This window comes from Myotis daubentonii, chromosome 2 (assembly GCF_963259705.1).
Source record: "Myotis daubentonii chromosome 2, mMyoDau2.1, whole genome shotgun sequence".
Taxonomy (NCBI): Eukaryota; Metazoa; Chordata; class Mammalia; order Chiroptera; family Vespertilionidae; genus Myotis; species Myotis daubentonii.
In genome coordinates this window covers 194,228,538-194,249,743 of record NC_081841.1, presented here as the reverse complement: position 1 = coordinate 194,249,743, position 21,206 = coordinate 194,228,538, and the positions used below count along the sequence as shown (strand labels likewise).

The 21,206-nt window shown below is 42.6% G+C and overlaps 1 protein-coding gene across 6 annotated transcripts in view; it reads left to right on the top strand.

Moving 5' to 3' along the window:
• The window catches only part of PSD3 (pleckstrin and Sec7 domain containing 3), a 526,912-nt gene that overhangs the window by 491,889 nt on the left and 13,817 nt on the right, over positions 1-21,206 (top strand). For all 6 annotated transcript variants that reach the window (XM_059685223.1, XM_059685224.1, XM_059685226.1 and 3 more), the window contains one exon: positions 10,585-10,728. In XM_059685223.1, the coding sequence (XP_059541206.1) occupies positions 10,585-10,728 (144 nt within the window). The remainder of the gene's footprint in view (positions 1-10,584; positions 10,729-21,206) is intronic.

Sequence of the window (21,206 nt, the reverse complement as noted above, 5' to 3'; positions counted from 1 at the left end):
TGGGCAAACTTTTTGACTCGAGGGCCACAGTGGGTTCTTAAACTGGACCGGAGGGCCGGAACAAAAGCATGGATGGAGTGTTTGTGTGAACTAATATAAATTCAAAGTAAACATCATTACATAAAAGGGTACGGTCTTTTTTTTTTTAGTTTTATTCATTTCAAATGGGCCGGATCCGGCCCGCGGGCCGTAGTTTGCCCACGGCTGGAATAGATCATCCTGTGGCTCGATGAAGTGCAGGAATCAGGGCCGTCACCTGGGCTCGAGCAGCTGGGGCCTTTGGGACCCAATTGTCTCCTGGTTCCCTCCTGTTGCTTCTTGCCTGGGTCCTTTTCCTCTTTCGAACTCCAAGTGTTGTAGTGCCTGGTGCTCAGAAGCAGATCAGACAGACACTTGGCAATTTTTCTGTTAGTTGAAAAAAAAAAGGGGGCAGGGAGAATGTTGTGCCAAGAAAAGGGAGAAAAATCAAGTGAAAATAGGAGAGAAATGTCTTCTGTGAAGTGGTGGGAGGTTGTTGGGTCCGTGGGTGAGAGCAGGGTGGAGTGATGGGAGGAGAAGCCATATTGGTCTTTGCAGAAGAAATGAAAGGCAGTAAGGAAGTGGAGGAAGGGAGTGTGTATAAGTCTCGCCCTAAGTTTATAAAAAACAGACTGGCAGGAAGAAGAGGGGAGACATGGGTTCAGGAAAGGTTCTTTTGTTTTCGTAAATTCATAGTTATTACTAACATGAATTGGATGCTTGCTCACCATGTAAGCCATTGCTAGTGTGATGCAGTGCATCAACTGCCCAGAAAACTGGTAAGAATAGAAAGGATGAAGCCAGCTCACTTTACACAGCAGAATGGCATTTAATTGTCAAGGATAATAAACACTCTTAAGATAAAAGGAAGGCATTACCTCTTACTGATGGCCAGAGAATATGTTGGCAGGTTTCTCCATCTACCCAAATGAGGTCTGGACTCTTAAAGCAAATGTAGATCCCCACTTTATTTTGGATATTTAACATAATGTTCGCATAATTGTCCTTAACACAAACAGTAAACGGCATTACATAAGGTAAGAAGAGGAAAGACAATTGAACCACTAGAGGGGAAAAAATACCTTCAGAAGTTGAGTTTTATTCTATTAATTTCATTAGGGATTTCCCAGTGGTTATTTTTCAACAGATTGGTCTTTCTCACAATTATTCCTATGAAAGATTCAGGGCAAAAGGTGAGCTGAAGTTAAGGAGGAACATTAATAAACATAGAGCAACGTAAGAGTTTTTCCTTGTTCTTTCCTCACTAAAGAATCTACATTTCTATTTACTTTCTGCTTTGAAAAATGTGCTATTGTCCTGTTTATGTGCGGGCTATATATTAGTAAGTCACTTAGTACTTGTACATGGAAATGAATGTGTTCATCTACTTGTCTGTTCTTACCGTGAGACCAGGCAGGCAAGCGCCTTTATCAAGGCAGGATCTCTCATCTAAATAAATCTTATGTACTGTGACCAAAATGATGAATTCAAGATTTTAAATAAGAAGGCAATAATCAAAAAGCAGCATCCTCCTGTGTTACGTAAGACAAGATAACCAAGCCCTTTCAAGAATGTAATTACTTTGTAAAATAAGAAGACAATTTCCTTCCCTACACATAAATCACCAAACCTTTGTGGCCTCACTTTTCCCTCTGGAGAACACAGATCATTCTAGAATGGTTTTAAGGTTCTATCATTAGCTCTGTTGTTTTGTTTTATTTTTTTTACCCATGTCATCATGTTTATTTACTAAATGAAAACGATGTTTACCTTTGAGAGCAAAAGGGCAATTTAGAAACAAATGTGTAACCCATGTGATACAGGACAGGTTAGAAGGAGGGAAGAAGAGGCGGGCGTTTGGGGCTCCCTCCACTGTAGTGGCCTTTGCTGGAGTCATGCACCTTCAGTGCGTCCCAGGATGTGTCTGGATGCCCAGGAGTTAGCTCTTCAGAGCCTCGCAGACCGGTCCTCATCCGCAGCCCAGGCATTCGCAGCCTCGGCACTGCTGACAGTTTGGCCTGGAGGGTTCTTTGTTGTAGGATGAATTGTGGGATGTTTAGCAATATCCCAGCCTCTACGCACTGGTGCCAGTATCTCCCTTGAGCTGTGATATCCAAAAATATCTTCAGACATTGGCACATGTCCTGGGAGTCCACATCCATAGAGAGCCACTGCGTCAGCCCAGCCATCTTCCCTTTCTCCATACGCCCCCAGCCCGGCTATGACTCCCCTAAATGCCAGAACCACCGGGATAATGTCAATGTACAAAACACACACACAACATTGTGAGTGCCCTGCTGGAAAAAAGTAAACAGTCTGAGGAAAAAAACTAAACACTCAATTAAAAGGTTGCTTGGTGCTTTTACAGGTACATTGTTCATCACCCTGTCATCTGCAAGCTTTAATTTATTCTTGTCTTCTATCCAAAACATGTTAGCCTTCATTATCAAAGTTGGTAATTGTCAGTGCAGGGTGGTTCTTCGGAACAGCTGTGCTGTGTGGGAGGGTCACCTTCGTCCACTGTTTCCTGTGGCAGCACTTCCAGAGCACTTCTGGGGGGCGGGTCGTTTGGAAGTTTAAGTCTCACTTCTCCTGCTGGTATAACACTCCAAACAGGTTTTCTCGATCAGCCCTCTGCAGGACCTATTCAGGCCCGAGTAGTCATTTTCAGACTTGAATGTGCACAGGGTTGATATAAGTAGGTCTTTGCACCCACCCACCAGAATCTTAAAAGTTCCTACAGAGGCCTTCACTGGGCTCCATCACCCTTGCCATCCAGGCGGTCTCAGCAACACCTACTCTCTCAAGGCTGTGTCCTGGCGGTTTCTAGTGTGTGGAAGACCAGGGGAAAGCACATTCCAGGGACAGAGGAGGGGGTGAGGAGCCTCTGATTGCCTGGGTCCAGCTCCAAGGTCAGCAGAGTTCACAGCCCCTTGATGTCCTCCTTCCACAGGCAGACGGGTAGGATTTCACTAGAGGAAGTCATTCTGGTAGCTGTGTCCCTCACTGGCCAGAACACCCTCTTCCCGCACCATTCAATCCCATACTCTCAGTCACAGATCTTTCATATCCTACCCCCTTCCCTTAATTCAGACTTTTGTCATCTTTTACCTAGATCAGTGGTCTTCTGACTTTTTAAATCATTCACCTTATCAGTCTAAGTATTTAAGTGGACAGATATTCCACAGTATATATACAATTCTTTATATAAAATGTATTGCATGTCCTACTATCAATACAGCATGAAAAAATGCTGAACATCAGTCATTAAGGAAATAGAGCGGAAGTCAAAACCATGAGCTACCACTTACACTTATTAGGGTAGCTGTGACTTTTTAAAATCTTTTTATTTATAAAAGGAAAATAATGCGTTGGTGTGAGTATGGAGAAATTTGAACTCTCATGCATTGCTGGTTGGAATGTAAAATAAGCAGCTACTTTGGAAACCAGTTTGGTGGTTCATCAAATGATTAAACATAAAGTTAACATGTGACACAGAAATTTCACTCCCACTTAGCTATCAAGAGAATGAAAACATACACCCACACAAAACTTTTACACAAATGTTCCTGGCAGCATTATTCATAACAGCCAAAGGTAGGAATGGCCATCCGCTGATAAATGGATGAATAAAACGGGATCTACCCTACAATATGGATGGACTGTGAAAACATTATGCCAAGTGAAAGAAGCCGGTTGCAAAAGACACACTGAGATTCCATTCAAAAAAAGTCTCTTTTAGGGAAACTAAAATGCCATAAAATTAACTTGAGGTGATATTTGCACAACCCTGCGAAGATGCTAAAAGCAGTGACTGATGCACTTTAAACGACTAAACTGTGTGGTACTGAATTATGTCTCAACGCTGAGTTTTAAAATTCTCCCCCCAGGATCGTCTTGTCTGGGATGCACACGCCCACTCTGGAAAACTCTGGCAGCTATTCCTGTAACCACTTGAGTTCTCTCTGACTCTAATCTTTCTTCTCTCCAATCCATCCTCCTCGGCTCTGGCTAAAATAAGTTTCGTATTATGTCACTTACCCTTAACTGGCTCACTTTGCCAACAAGATGCAGCCCAAACTCTGTCATGGCCTTAGGTCATGACTTTACTTCTCCAAAATAAATTTTATATTCATTTCTCAGAAGTCTGTATCTAATGTATCTTAAATATTCAATAAAACAATTAATTAAATCCTATTGAAATTATGCTGAAGCTCACTAAACACCGTTCAACTGCAGGGGTGGGGAACGTCGGGCCCCAGGGCAGTATAAGGCCCTGGAAATCATTTGGTCTGGCCCTGCCAAGGCATTAGGGGTGAGGTAATTAAATGTTTGACCAAATATTGCAGGCTAATTTTTAAGTTGATAATTTTGTATGGCCCGTGAGTGATGCTATAACTATATAAATGCCGTTGGCAAAAAAAAAAAAAAGGTTCTCCACCCCTGGCTTAAGGTCTTTAAAACTGTTTTAAACATGAAATGATGCAACAAAATCTTTCTGCTGGTACTTTCGACAGTAGCCACCTTCAAACTGACTCAAAGGCAGATGTTCCTTATTCTAAATTCCATACAGCTGGGGTTGAGGGGCTGCAGTGCTTAGCAATTTGGCTGGTAAACTGCCTAGCAGACTCGGAATGTCATTACCTGAGTCATCCGCCTGCTTTAAAACAGCCGAGGCAACAGTGTGAGCCCTCCTGCCTTTACCTTCCCTTTTTAAAAATGCTCATTTATTCAGCCACTGTTGACTGAGGGCTACACACTGGGCACCCTATTAGGTACGCGGGCCGTATCAGAGTAGCTAAGGCAGGGGTCTTCACTCTCAGCGAATGAGGTATGTGTTCATGGTAGGCAGGTAATTTCTGTAAGCCAAACATGGTGCTGCATATTCTGTCCCTGCCCAGCAGTGTACTAGACACTGGAGGATTTGAGAAAAGTAACCTTTTTCTGCCTTTAAAGAGTTGTAATCACTGAAGGAGAGAAGATTCACACATAAATCAGACTAGTGTGCAGTGCGCATGTGGAATGGGCATGAAGTGCTGTAGTGATGCAGGGGGGGAGGAGCGTGAGATCTGGGGGAGCACTGGTCTTGAGTGGGATTCGGAGAAAGGACCTTCATATAGCCCGCATGTGTGAGGACCGTGGGGGAGAGAGCACATTGGGACCCAGGGAGTTTACGCAGTTTTGAAAGCTGGGGTTGGCATCGGTACATTAAGAAATGGAATGTTTCCAAGCTTGTTTGTAGCAGCCCTTGGGATTTAAGAAGGTTGCTCGAGGCGAGTTTATGAGTAGGAGCTGGGAGAAGGGGTGGCTTCCCACTGTCCTTACCTCTGTGCCTTGAGCAAGGACTCTCGGATCCCATTGCCTCTCAGAGGAAGAGGTTAGAAGGGGTGATGGCAGGTCCTTTCACCGTAGAATTCCGAGGGTTCTGTGTTCCACAATTGGGGGAGAGGGGAGATGGATGGCAGGAACCATGGCTTTTCCAGAACCCAGCACCATGCCTGCACATAGTAGGTGTTCAGTGAGTGTTGTGGATGGATGACTCTTCTCCCCTGGCTCTTTCTGCCATCTCTCTCTAGTCCTCGCTGTTTCTCTTCCTCTTACACATGCATTTCTGAATCATCATTACCTTTTATTTTCCACAGCTTTTCTTTCATCCTCTTCTCCATGAGGGGAATTAAGTCTTAGGTTTTGTGTAGAAGAATGAAGAGCTAATTTCTGAGCCTTCTAGTGGTGGCTGGACCCCTGGGTTGTGCACCAGAATCAGCTCTTGATTCACTTCGGGATCTTGAACATCCACTTGCCTGGCCCCATCCCCTCATGTGTTAGAAATGCTTTCTTCACAGAGATGAATTAGAGTTCAGTATTTTAAAACAAACAAAAAAAGAAATTTTCCTCAAAGTACTATATAAGTAAGAAAAAATTAAATCTTAGGTGATGCCATTTAAAATTTGCCTTTTAGATAAAATTTCATTGTATATGTTATCAAAGGTTTTATCAATTACATCTACTGACATATAACCACGGTAATTTCTCTTGCATCTATTATTTAATCCACTCCTTAAGTGATCGCCTCCTAACTTCAAACAGTTTCCATAAGTGCATGCCACTTCCCCTCTCTGTGCCCCCTCTTTAACTTGGTCAGATGTATCTCTTTCTGTGCCTTCCCTGAAGTCCCTTTTGTTAGTATTATCTCTCAGAGCAGCATATTTGCTCCCCCACTTAATCATCAGGGCAGAGACAAAAGGGAGAGAAACAGCAGGGCTCCTACTTTGTCTTTCTCCATCGTGTCTATTAAAATTTCATTGTCCCGAGTCTGAGAATGCAGCACACCTCCACGGCCGCTGCCTCTCTCCTCCATTTCCTCCGTCAGTCTGTGTGCCTCCTTTACCGCGGGTTAGATCATTGGAATCATTGGCATCGTCTACTTACCTATGCCCATAAGAGACACGTGGTATTGTTATTTCACTGGTCAAAATGGACAGAGTAAGAAATGCAGTTTTAAAATGCTTTTATTTTGAAATTATTTCCTTAATTCTTGCACATGAAGGCAGTAAAGTACAGTAGGAGTTAAGCATTACAGATTGTATTTCAACATTCCTTCAACTAGTTTCTTCATTAAAAACATAGCCCAAATGGCTAGCCCTTTATACTGCTACTAGAGGCCTGTTGCATGAAGAGATTCGTGCAATAGGCCTTCCCTTCCTTCGGTTGCTGGCACCAGTTTTCCTCTGGTACCCGGGACCCACCCAGGCCTTCGCTCTGGCTGGGCTCCAGCCAGAGTGTGCCTCCCCCCCCCCCCCCCCCCCTGAGCTGTCAGGCTTCGCTGCTCTGCTGATCCTGGGGCCGTGAGGCCTCACTGCTCGGCCGGCTTCAGGTACATTTGGCTTCACTCCACTGCTTGGAGCCTAGTATGCAAATTAACCGCCATCTTTGTTGGCGTTTAATTTGCATATCACCCTGATTAGCCAATGGGAAGCATAGCGAAGGTATGGTCAATTACCCTTTTTGTCTTTTATTAGGATAGAAATAGTCAGGTTTGTAAATCATAGCTTAATAACGATGAATAAATCCTACTAAACTGTGGTTTGGGTAGGAAAATGACAAATATAATATGCTTTGCACAGTGTTGTTCTGGTATGTATTCTTCATTAAAATTCGTAGAAATTGGGATTTATGAAAGATGGAGAAACCTAGTTCTAAAGCTTTTGGAAGATGCAAACATCTAAAAGAATATTTCAAAGAGATCAACCAAAGAACTTGTATGCATATATGCATAACCCATGGATGTAGACAATAGGGTGGTGAAGGCCTGGGGGAGGATAGGGAAGGGGGGGCTAGGAGGAGGGATCAATGGGAGGAAAAGGGAGACATATGTAATACTTTCAACAATAAAGGTTTTATTAAATAAAAGAATATTTACACAGAGGCAAAGTCCAAAACTATAGAGAATTTTGAAAATTCTTTTAACAAGTTACGTAAAATCTTATTTGAAAAGAAAGCTAGTATTTGGATTCTAATCATTTTATTAACCAAAAAAGGAAATAATTCATTTTGTTAAACAATAAATCACTATGCTTTACAAATCTAGACCCAATGGAAAAATCAGTCCAATATTTCAGCAGCCAGTCCACAGAAGAGGAAACGCTGGAAACGTGAAACCATGTGCTTCCTCCCCATGATCAGAGAAATGCAGATTCAGACTATAATGGCTAATCATTTCATACTAAGGAAATTAGCACAAATTGTGCAGGTGTGATATAAAATGTTGGCAAGAATGTAGAGCAATGGGACTTTAAAACTTCCTGTGGAAATGGAAACTATGGGGACACTTGGAACACAGGTTAGGGCAGCTGCGGGCCGGATCCGGCCCGTTTGAAATGAATAAAACTAAAAAAAAAAAAAAAAAAAAAAAAAAAAAAAGACCGCACCCTTTTATGTAATGATGTTTACTTTGAATTTATATTAGTTCACACAAACACTCCATCCATGCTTTTGTTCTGGTCCTCCGGTCCAGTTTAAGAACCCATTGTGGCCCTCGAGTCAAAAGGTTTGCCCACCCCTGGGTTAGGGTCATCTTAAAGGTGTGCATATTCTGAAACCCAGAAATGCCACCTCTTGGTGATTATATAATAGGAAAACCCTTGCTTGTATTTATTAGGCAACATGTTTAATGCACTATCACTTATAATAGCCTCAAGAAACTCGAAAACAATCTAAATATCCTTCAGTGAAATTGTGGTTTGTCCTGCAGTGGAATACTACACGGTGGATAAAAGGAGGGAAGTAAAGCTTCTATGTGAATAAATTTCAAAAACATGCCAATGAAAAAAACAAGTTACAAAAGGAAACTTATTAAATATAAAAACCTAAAGAACAAATTCTCTATTTTTATGGTATAGGAATAACATAGAAAAGGAATAAGGTGAGCAGATACATACAAGAAGTTTCAATTATTTTTATATTTTATTTGTTAAACTGGGTGTTAGATACATGAGTGTTCATCATATGTCATTCAATATGACTTTTTTATACCTGAGACATTTTATTAAACAAAAAATAACTCATTTTTTTATTTTTCAAAATGGTCTAGTCACCAAATATATTTTGCCAAGAATTCTGTTAAATAATTTATATGTCACAGTAAATATACAAAGGAAAATTACTTGGAAATAAGATAGCTATTAATACATTCTTCTTAGTCATCTCTGGCTGCCAGAACAAAATACCACAGACCGGGCGGCTTAAATGACAGGATTTCTTTTTCTTTGTCACAGTCCTGGGGACTGGAAGTCCCCGATCAAGGTGCCAACAGCTGTGGGGAGGGAGCTCCCTGTGGGTTGCAGTCGTCCCTTTGTTCTGTGTCCTCACATAGCCTTCTTTGGTGCCTGGGCCCAGAGAGTGTGCTGTTGGTGGTGTCTCCTTCTGTCGTATCGGGGCCCTGCTCTTATGACCTCATTTAACCTTAATTAGTTCCTCACAGGCCCCATCTGCAGATATAGCCACACTGGGCTTCAACTTAGGAATTTTGGAGGAACACAAACATTCAGTCCATTGCATGGTCTATAGTCTCCTTGGAGAAAGAGAGAGAAAGATGAATGAGAAGTTGTCAATAAAAGCTACCTGAAACGTTTTTCATTTGCATTCAGTATTATTAGTGCACAAATGACAGGGTTGGAGATGTAGAGCCCTTTCTAGTATCTCAAAACAGGTCATCCCTTCCTCACCCCCCATTCTTTCTGGGACTTCTTTGGGTCAGTTGGTATTTAAAAATAAGTCTTATCATCTTTGAATCACTCTGCTTATTCCTGCCACCTCTGTTGTTCATTTTGTAATCATGTTCTCTGCTTTTTATTTTTTATGTTTTAATATATTTTTATTTCAGAGAGGAAGGGAGAGGAGAGAGAAATAGAAACATCAATGATGAGAGAGAATCATTGATTGGCTGCCTCCTGCATGCCCTCCACTGAGGACTGAGCCTGAAACCCCATATGTGCCCTGACCAGGAGTCAAACCGTGACCTCCTGGTTCACAGGTCGACAGTCAACCACACCGGTGGAGCATTCTCTGCTTTTTAAAATGTAACATTGTTCTCTTCTATTTTGATGGCTTTTAACTTGGATTTTTCCCCCTTGTTTGGCTTTCGGGACATGCATGATAACAAATCCTGAAGACATTATACGTGACTCTTATAACTTCTTAATATCTTTTTAAATTTACAGTGATGCCATATAATCTTAATTAGTATCAATAATTATTGCTTTTTGGTATTCTTATTATTCCACTCATCTAGAATAAAATGTTTATGTTTTGAAATTATGTTTAATCAGCTCCCTTTCATTTGCTCTCATCCATTTCTTACTGTACATGTGAAATTTATACTCAACAAGAATTTGGATCATTACATGTGGAAGTGGAATAGTAAACAAAGCAGTTGTGCAATTACAGGAATACAAGAGAATTCCGATCTCTTAGTTTTATTTTTTTAAATGCTGCTAGAAGGTTTGATAGTGTCTCTTGTTAGGTAGCTTATTGCCAAGGTGATATAAATGGTCCCCCTAAAATGGAAAGTCTTTGATATCAGAACATGTACTACTTTGGAGAGAAAAAGCATAGATTGTTACCTTTTTTAGAATACTATCTGATAGCTTTCAGACAGTTATTTCGTGGTGGCTTTGCTTCTTTCGGAGAGGTTCCTCGGTCACTGTGGCAGGCGGAGAAACCAGCAGTGGAGAAGCCACACTATGTGGCACTCGGGACAGGCGCCTACCTGCTTGGCGGTGCCTTGCGTGTTGGAGTATTGCAGGAGGCAGTGCCTCAGCTCCGTGACAGTTACACCTGATAAAGGCTCTGAAAGCATTTTGTTTTGTGACGGGGCCTGGGGAGGGAGGCTGGCCTCAGTTGTCCTTTTGCCAAAGGTACTTGGGAACCGGCCACTGGCTTGAGAGAGGAGGTAAGATGCGGCAGCCGAGGCTCACGGGACTGTTGCAGTGAATTAAAGCCATTCATCAGAAGGGATTTCTGTATTGATTTATTTTCGGACATTAAATGGCTTCCTATTTCCTGCAGGAGGAACAGCTGAAGTCACACGAGAGCAAGCTGAAGCAGATTACCACCGAACTGGCCGAGCACCGCTCGTACCCCCCGGACAAGAAGGTGAAGGCCAAGGAGATAGATGAGTACAAGCTGAAAGATCACTACCTGGAGTTTGAGGTGCGTGGGACCCGAGTGTAATAGAAGCCTGTCCCTGAGTTCTCTCATGATTCCTCCACGAGGCAGTTGTTTTCACAGTTACTGTAACTGGGACGTGTGCCTCGCCTGCTCTAACTTGCGAGCTCAGGCCTGGTCTAGGTCTCAGCGGCTCCTGGTGTTTATGATTCTATTTAAGCATCAAACAAACATCAAAGATAACTGTCCGTTTATGTGTCTGGGTTGGAAGGGCCTGCTGTGAGGAGAGACCGCAGCAGTAGATGGGCATGCTGGGGTGGGCGGCTGCTTTCTATATTTCTGTGTCTTTCAAGAGAGTTGAGTCAAAAGAAAGCACAATAGGGAAACAGATACAGGTGGCATGAAGCGTCAGCTTTCTCCTGCGGTCAGGCAACACTGATGCTCTTCCTCCCCCACTCAGTGCCCTTCAGGCAGAGACTGGCGATGTGGCACATCCCTGCACATCCATGTGCTATAGCAAGTGTGGTTATTAAAGATTGGGAGGATCCGTAAACTCTGGAGTGGTGGGACATGTAAAAGCAAGTTGAAGGCAGTATATTGCTATCCCTTAATCCCTTCGCCTTTTCTGCCTACCCCCTAGATTCGCTCCCATCTGGCAACCATCAGTCTGTTCTTTGTATCTATGAGTTTGTTTCTGCTTTGTTTGCTTTTTTCTTTTTTCTTTTTAGAGTGTACATATAAGTGTCATCATACAGTATTTGTCTTTCTCTGATTTATTTCACTTAGCATAATACCCTCTAGGTTCATCCATGTTGTCACAATGACATGTTGTTGTTGTTTGTTTTTTATGGCTGAGTAGTAATATTCCACTACATAAATGTACCACATCTTCTTTACCCACTTGTCTACTGATGGACACTTAGGTTACTTTCACATCTTGGCTATTGTAAACAACGCTGCAGTGAACATAGGGAATGCATATGTCTTTTCAAATTAGTGTTTTCTGTTTCTTCAAATACCCAGGAGGGAATTGCTGGGTCATATGGTAGCTCTGTTTTTAATTTTTTGAGGAACCTCCATACTGTTTTCCATGTGGCTGCACTGATTTACAGTCCCACCGGCAGTACACAAGGGTTCCCTCTTCTCCACATCCTTGCCAACACTTGTTTATTGATTTCAAAGTCCCAGTCCTTAATCTGAGAGGATTTGGGCTCCTTCTGTCTTTCCACAACCCAACCGCGTCCATGTCTACCAGTCACATTTCTGCCCGCTCTCTCCAAACATACTTACGCCTTTGTTCGTTTTCTTTCTTCTGGCCCAAATGCCCCCCCTCATCTCCATTTCAGAAAGCCTCTTCATCTTTCAGATGCAGCCCACATCCCTCCTGTGAAAAGCCTGCTCCCAGCTTGCAAGTGGGTTTATTACTCTGTCGTAGTCCCACCACAGCTGGCCTCTGTTCAAGTTATTTCACTGGCATCTGTAGTGGCTTCCATACCTCCCCTGCCCAGGCCCATGAGCCTTCACAGAGCAGGGACCTCTTTGCTCTGTGCTTGCATGTTGAATTGAACAGGATGTCATGGAAGATTAAAAAGTCTTTTCCTGAGTTATAAAATGTTTGTGATAAAATTGCCTTTGGGTTCACTGTGGACCCGTGTGCAAGTTTTCTTCGTGGCCGGCAAGTCCTTGCTGTGGGAGATGAAGATACACTCTTTCAGTAAAGTTAAAAGTTTATTCGCACAAACTGTTGGAAGCCTTACCAACAAAACACTTGAACAAATATTTTCTAAAAAATAAACAAAACTCTTAAGCAGCTCATCTTTCCCCGGCTTGTTCATTCCTGGGAAAAGGAGTTCTCAAAAAGCAATCATCGTCTTCACACTTGTCGAATGGCTTTCAGCTCGGGGCCTCTTGGGTTCACACGTGCTAATTAAATTTCCCAACACCTCCGTCCCTGGCTTCCGGCCCTCCTCCCCTCCTCACCTTGCCTGGTGCCCTTGACCGAAGGCTGAGAGCTGCCCCCAGGAGGTGGGGACGGCCACAGATCATGGAATGGTTGCCACTGTAGAAGCACTTCCTGCTTTGGAATCTGCTCTCTGAACAGGTAACCCAGCAGGAGCCAGCATTTCCATCTCCTAACATGAACTTACCAGCGGTTCTCAACCTGTGGGTCGCGACCCCTTTGGCAGTCGAAAGACCCTTTCACAGGGGTCGCCTAAGACCGTCCTGCATATCAGATATTTACATTACGATTCATAACAGTAGCAACATTACAGTTATGAAGTAGCAACGGAAATAATTTTATGGTTGGGTCACAACATGAGGAACTGTATTTAAAGGGCCAGAAGGTTGAGAACCACTGATAGACCAAGCTTTGTGGGGACGAGTCTTGCTTTCATCAAAGTGTTGCATTCCAAAGCCCTCAGCTCATTAAATCAGACTGCTGTGCTAGTGTCAGGCATGTTGGATTGTCTGTCAGGCTGCCTAGCCTGTGTACCAGGAAGGAGGAAGGGTACCTCACTTTATAGATGTCACCTGAAAAGGTTTTTGTAAAAGTAATTGCTTTTTAAAACTGCATCGTTAGTTTTCACTCATATAAAATAGCAGCATATCTTGTGGGGGGCCCCTTTGCTGTGGTTTCAGCCACCAGATTGTGCCCTGTGTGTTTGCTGGTGGAGACCCTTTGCCTGGCATTAAGCACCCTGCTGTACCAGCTGCATCCCTGAGCAGCCGCTTCCTTCCCTGCAGGGGCATGGGAGGTATTGACTGTTTTCTTCCTTTGGTCACTGCTGTAGCCTCTAGATCAGTGGTTCTCAACCTTCCTAATGCCGCGACCCTTTAATACAGTTCCTCATGTGGTGACCCCAATTTCATTGTTACAAATTGAACATAATTAAAGCATAGTGATTAATCACAAAAACAATATGTAATTATATATGTGTTTTCCGATGGTCTTAGGCGACCCCTGTGAAAGGGTCGTTCGACCCGCAGAGGGGTCACGACCCACAGGTTGAGAACCGCTGTTCTAGAGCATGGGGTAGTGCTCAGGACATATGTGTGGAATGAAGGAATGGAACTGAATTACTGTGCGTGAAAGATAACCTCGCCTGGAGTAGTTCTCTCAGGACGCGGAGTAGCTCCCCTGAAAACAGGGCTGACGGGCAGGCAAGGACGACAGCAGGTCCTGCAGTGCATTGGGAGCCTCAGGGGCAGTGACAGCGGGGAGCTGTGTCCTGTGTGTGGCCTTGTCACCAAGGAAGGATCCCAGCAGGAATGAGCTGCCACCCATTCCTGCTGTCAGGGCCACCCTGTGGTTCAGAGTCGTTCTTACAGTTTTCACGTCTTCGTAAGGAAAAGTGCTCTTCTTTTGTTAGAACTTTAAGCTGTTAGTAATAACACTGGGAGTTGCACCTGACTTTTTGCATTTCAGTTGTTTATTTCCCAAACAGTTCTTCGTGGTGGCCAAAGTCACAGCTCTTTCTATGCCTTAGAAATTCTAAAAAAAAAAAAAAATACCCTGACTGCTAGTAAAAAATTAGAAATTATGGTAAATAGGTAGGTTTAGGCTATATTTTTAAGTCTACAAAACGTCTTTAGAGAGCCAGGAGGCTTCCATCTATCTTAGCCTGAGCCTGTTGGAAAGAGATTCGAAAAGCAGCAATGGGCTACAATTGTCTAAATCAGTGGTTCTCAGCCTTGGCTGCACATTAGAATCACCTGGGAATCTTTTTAAAATCCTGATTTCTGGGCCTCACCCTCCGGAAATTCTGTTTCTTTGTTATGGGGTGGGGCCACAACATTAGTAACAAAGAAACAGAATTTCCGGAGGGTGAGGCCCAGAAATCAGGATTTTAAAAAGATTCCCAGGTGATTCTAATGTGCAGCCAAGGCTTAGAACCACTGGTCTAAATGTATGCGCCTCTCCTTGTTACTGAAGGTGGTGGTTTTGTTTTTGACTGAATTGATTCCTTCAAGTTATGGCTGTTACTTTTTTTTTTTTAGAATAGTTCACTTGGAACCTAATCTCACTTTTGAAGGAGTTGTTAGGCATCACAAGTCTACATTACACACACCATCATTTCCCAATTTCCAAAAAAAAAATTCCAAAATCATTTCATTTCATTATATTAATGTATTTCTACTATCTCCCGCTCCAGTTTCACTTGAAAATGTTTGAATTGCTCTCCATGCTTCCGGTGCATTTGCAAATATACCCAGATGTGGGCTGGATGGATAGTGTATAAGGGCTGTAAAATCTCTGGGAAACGCCTGGGCCCTTAGAGAAGCAGCCCGATTAAAGAAATTCCCGTAATAGCACTGACGTTGGCCCAGGGATTCGGCTAGATGTTTCTTCAGCTTTAGAAACAACAGCTATTAGAAAGTGAAGATGGTGTTTACTCCAGGATGTTGTTGATGTAACATTTAAGGTGTTCTCAGTGGCTTTGTTATCGACGGGAGTAGAGTTCACTTCCCTGATGGCACAGATGCAGAACGAAGTCCCCCTTGGCCTAAAGGGTTAGAATTCACCCGTGTCCGCTCCCGAATTGCGACCCGGAGTAGTATATGCTTCTTATGGCTTAAGACAGGACCCACACCAACCACATGGCTAGGAAACTCAATTTTAGGACAACAAATGTCCACTGTAACAAAACATAGAAATGTCTCAGGGCTGAATATTTTAAATCTAGAAAATCTGGGGCATTCTTGAGGCATGAGGCATCTTTTCTGAATTTCTAATTTTTGGTGGCATGTAAAATGGCATGATTCCTTCTGAAGCTGACATACTTGAGAACCAGAGCACAATCTGTGCAGCAGCATTCGGGAAACTCAAAACAGCTCATCTCTAGAAGTGCACAGAATATACATAGCTACTTGTAAAGCCTCAGTTTTATTGTCGGGCTGTTTGTTGCTGGGTGGGTGGGTGGTCTGATGTATTTCTTTTTTAACAAATGCTCTGGTTGTGGTCTTAGCCCTGTTTCCCCAGATTGCTCATTTTTTATTTGTCCACATCAGATGAGTGATTTTCACACCATGGACCACTTTTCCTCTCACAGGAGCCCTCCAAGGCTTATCTCAATACAAAGCCAACTGTCACAAGGCAAATCCGCCTCTGAAACAAAATGATCTCGCTATTAATTTATAAGTGGCTTTGATCATAAAAGCACAGGGATAGCAGTTATTACCCTTTTTCTCCCTGGTGAAAGCAAGGGAGAAATTCCATTAACTTACTTACAGAAGATTAGAAGCCAGTCTCAGTCTTAGCAACTGAATCTAGCCAGGAACCCAGTGCCATCCCCTTTATAGAAAACATCACAAAGTTATTAAATGTGTGGATCTGAGAAGCTAAGATATTTCAGGTTAATAGAATTCTTGGGGATATTTAAGAATTTTTTTAGTAGGATGCTAAGTAGTATAATTATGAGTCAAAAGTTAGAGACCTAAGACACTGGGAGCGGGGTGAGGGCATGTGCGGGGGGGTAGGGGAGGCTGGGGGAAGGTCAATTGGGAAAAAAAGGAGACATATGTATTACTATTTGTAATACTTTAAATAATAAAAAAATAAAAAATTTAAAAAAGCTAGAGGCCTAAGATCAGCAGTTGTCCAAGCTCAAGTCCAGTTAGTAATAGAGACATAATTCTTGCATTGCTATTTGGAATTGCATTTGGTAAGATGTGATGAAAGAGTACTAAGAAGCTCTGAATTTTAATCTGTAAATAATGGCATGTGCTTTTGAAAGGAAGAGAAGCTTAGCAATAGGACTCTTTGAATCACATTTTTAATAAATGATTGAAAAGAACTAGGGCCATACCCCAGAAGACAGAATAAATAGCCAGTCAGGTGACTTGAAATGACTCCCTGTCCCTAAGTCCCTCCTTATGCCTGCAATGTCTGCTGTGAGGAGGGTCACCACTTCAAGTTAAGGTATTGTCTGCAGGCAAAGGGCAAATACTTGAGTAATAAATTAGTAAAATCGGGAAATGACTCACCTGGGAGTTAGGAGGACTTTTTTGTCTTATCCTTGATGTGTTTTATTTATTTTTTTTAATATATTTTATTGATTTTTTACAGAGAGGAAGGGAGAGGGATAGAGAGTTAGAAACATTGATGAGAGAGAAACATCAATCAGCTGCCTCTTGCACACCCCCTACTGGGGATGTGCCCATAACCAACGTATATGCCCTTGGCCGGAATCAAACCTGGGACTCTTCAGTCCGCAGGCCGACGCTCTATCCACTGAACCAAACCGGTTAGGGCTGTTTTATTACATGGTTATCCTCGCTGGGCCTCAATTTTGGGGTATCAAATTGAGATGGGATTGGGTGAACTTACCTAGAAGGTCCCTTCCAACAATATATGTATTTTTGAGAAGAGTGACATGTTAACACCAAGTAGAGTATTAAAGTAACTCACCCTCTCACTAAGGGTGTTAAACACAGGACAAGAATATTTCAATTGGGAGATGTCAGGGGATCGAGGCCAACACTACCCAATAGAGATACAATGCAAACCACATGTATAATTTTAAATTCTCTAGTACCCGCAGCTACATTTAAAAACTTAAAGAAAACTGGTGGAACTAATTGTAATAAGACATTGAAATTTAATACAATATATCCAAAATAATATCATTTCAACATGTAATCAGTATAAGATATTAAGATATTTCACACTCATTTTTTCCTACATTACCCAAATTTAGCCAACACTTTGCACTCATGGCGTGTCTCAGTGTGGACTGGCCACGTTTCCCGTGCTCCGCAGCTGAATGGAGCTAGGGGCTGCTGTACTGGCCGGCCTGTGTGCAGACCACGCAGTCTGCTTAAAAGCCAGTGAGGGATGAAGAGGCCTGGCAGCAGCCTGGGTACAGGTTCTGTGCTTGCTTTAATAGATAGGAGCCAAGCAGATATGAACGCAGGTGTTGTGCACCTATAAGGCTTTGCAGTGGTTTGCGGGTGGTGTCCCCTCCGATTTAGCAGCACCTATGCTGTGCCAGTTGTTTAATGTTTTGATGACTACTTCTGGGTGGAAATACAATAAAGAGGAGTCGCACCTGGTATGAGTGACACACTCACCTGCGGCCTTGTAGCTTCTTCCTCTCAGTAACTTGTGAGATGGGGGGACCTACATTTCCCTCACCAAGAGAGTTCCCATGTAAACAATGAGTAGCCGCCTTCCCAGCTCCCTTAGACTTTGTGGTATATGACCCGCCCCATCAGTTAGTTTACTGCCGAATGCTTTCCTGGCCTAACTCTGGAATCAGAACAATGAAAGGGGGTAGCCTTTTTGATGTGTTGGGTGTTGTTGTTTTTTGTTTGTTTGTTTTTTCGCAAGAGTACTTGTCTCTCTCTTAACTACAGTAGGTTTCTTCTCACTATTTTCTCAAAGAATCTGTATGCTTTTGATCTGAGAGTTTTAAAAACTTTGTTTGCTTAAGTATCTGATCTGAGATGAAGGCTTTTGGTGGGGAGCAGACTGTTGAGCTTCTTTAGGGCTTTCTAGTTCAGAATTACTCAGTAGACTCACAGTGAAAACTTAAAATGTTTTCAGAAATATTATCTCTGAAAATATTAGACCAAAAAAACATCAGATGCAAGCCAAGTGATATTTGCTGTAAGAACGCCCAGTGCAGCATTCACTGGAAGACTAGAAATTGGCTCCCCTGTGTCATATAGACTTTCTGCAGGAGCGTTCGACAATTTGTTCACTTATGTTCCTCTTTGAGACATGCATTTGGGAGCAAGATATATGGAAGGAGACACAATACTGATCACACACACTAGGAATTGTGCAGGGCGCTTTCATAGTATCTTGCATCCCAAACTTGCTCTGGCCTTTGACAATATTGTAAATAAAACAGGTAAACCAGGGCTATTTCCTTTCAGTGTCCTACCCCCACCTTGTGGTTCAGCATTCCCTCCAGGGACCAGTAGTGTGTCCTCTTCCATATGTCTTACTTCCAAGTAGCTCTCCCCGACTTAGAGAATCCCGGAAAGTTTGCAGCTGAAAGTGGCCGCTTCCCCTTATTTTCACATGTGGCACCTGAGGCCTGGAGGGAGGGAGGTCTGGTTGCTCAGTGTCGGACTCCATGGGTTGGAAGATCCTCTACCTCACAGGATAAAATTGGACATAGAACTAGTAAGATGCTAGCTTATGGGACTTCCTACGGGAAGAGGCATTCAAATTGGGAATGCAGAAGGTGTAAAAGCGCTTTAAGCTCAAAAGCAATTAATAATCTTGGGGATGAAATGCCATGGGAGAAGGCAGCTTAGAGCAAAGGTCCTTCAAAGCGTCCTGAAATCCTACTTGACAAATGCCCTCGAAAAACTGCCCGTGTCCCTCATGCCTGCCATTGACCTCTCTGGAGCTGTGAGTCTGACAGGCTGCCGGGAAGAGGTTCGGGGACGTGCCTCTGAGGGGTGTGTGTAGGACCTTAGGATTCCAGGGCAATCAGAAGCATAGACAAAGTATAAACTGAAATATTAGGAGCACGGCCTGTATAAAAAAGTTGTCAAAATGCACTAAAATGTTGCTTTAGATGTGAGTTCCCTAAGGAAAAGTTCAGTGAGAAACAACTTTTATCCCATAAGAGCTCAAGTTAGCCTTTTGTCAGATAAGTAGTGTTTCTCTACTCAAATTCCTCTCTGGGTATATAGAAACTTAACTTCATATCCCTGTGTTTCAAAGGACTTTTTCCCCTCCATTTTACTGAATAGCAAAATTTTTAAATGCCATTAATCCAATCAGGGTGATTTTTTTTATTTTTTTTATTTTTAATTAAATCTTTATTGTTCAGATTATTACATTTGTTCCTCTTTTTCCCCCCCATAACTCCCCTCCTCCAAGTTCCCTCCCCACCCTCCGCCCTCACTCCCCACCCACTGTCCTCATCCATAGGTGCACGATTTTTGTCCAGTCTCTTCCCGCATCTCCTACACCCCTTTCCCCCTCAAGAATAGTCAGTCCATTCCCTTTCTATGTCCCTGATTCTATTATGATCACCAGATTATTTGTTCACTTGATTCTTAGATTCACTTGTTGATAGATGCATGTTTGTTGTTCATAATTTGTATCTTTACCTTTTTCTTCTTCTTCCTCTTCTTAAAGGATACCTTTCAGCATTTCATATAATACTGGTTTGTTGGTGATGAACTCCTTTAGCTTTTCCTTATCCGTGAAGCTCTTTATCTGGCCTTCAATTCTGAATGATAGCCTTGCAGGATAAAGTAATCTTGGTTGTAGGTTCTTGGCATTCATCACTTTGAATATTTCTTGCCATTCCCTTCTGGCCTGCAAAGTTTCTGTTGAGAAATCAGCTGACAGTCGTATGGGTATTCCCTTGTAGGTAACTGAGTTTCTTTCTCTTGCTGCTTTTAGGATTTTCTCTTTGTCTTTTGCTCTTGGCATTTTAATTATGATGTGTCTTGGTGTGGTCCTCTTTGGATTCCTTTTGTTTGGGGTTCTCTGCGCTTCCTGGACCTGTAAGTCTATTTCTTTCACCAGGTGGGGGAAGTGTTCTGTCATTATTTCTTCAAATAGGTTTTCAATATCTTGCTCTCTCTCATCTTCTGGCACCCCTATAATTCTGATGTTGGTACGCTTGAAGCTGTCTCAGAGGCTCCTTACACTATCTTCGTATTTTTGGATTCTTTTTTCATTTTGCTTTTCCAGTTGGGTGTTTTTTGCTTCTTCGCATTTCGAATCTTTGACTTGATTCTTGCGCTCCTCTGGTCTGCTGTTGGGTGTCTGTATAATGTTCTTTATTTCAGTCAGTGTATGCTTAATTTCTAGTTGGTTCTTTATCACAACATCGAGGGTCTCATTAGATTTCTTGAGGATCTCACTACATTTATTGGCAGTTTCTAAAAAATTATTGAAAGACCTTAAAATTGTGGTTTTTAGCTCTATATCCTCCATTTCTGTCATGTTGCTTTGTCTCCGCATTTTTTATGCTTTCTTGGTGCACCCCCTAGTGGTCTTTGTGCGCAGTCTTGTTGTAGTTAAGCCTTGATTGTTGTCGGCAATACTGGGGGTGATTTGACCTCCAGGCTAACTGGCTATGAGAGTCCCAGGGTGATTTTTTTAAAGTTAGTTTTATACTAGGCTGTTGTCAAAACCCTCCCACAAGGCCACACTGGGTGGGGCCCTTAGGAACTGGGGTGACCGGAGCCCCCAGTTGGTGGGTCTGAACTGGACAATTCATTTCTTGAAGTTTCCACACAGAAAACAAAATACGTATCTTTTCTAAGTGAGCTTTGTGGGCTTTTAAATTCAGAATTTGGATTTCCTTTTTTAAAAGAAAAATATCTGGGTACTGAAACAGACTGGCTTTATAGAAAGGATTTTGAGAACTAGAGTAACAAAGAAAAGAATGAGAGGTAGCAGTGTTTAAAAATTACTTCTTGAATCAGGAAGACTGTCCTTAACAGCCCAAGTGCTGTTCTCGGCTGGACCCTGAGGAGGGCAGTAGCAGGACCAGGGATAGGGGAGAGCCATCCATGGCCTGTGAGCTCTGCTTTCTCTCGCG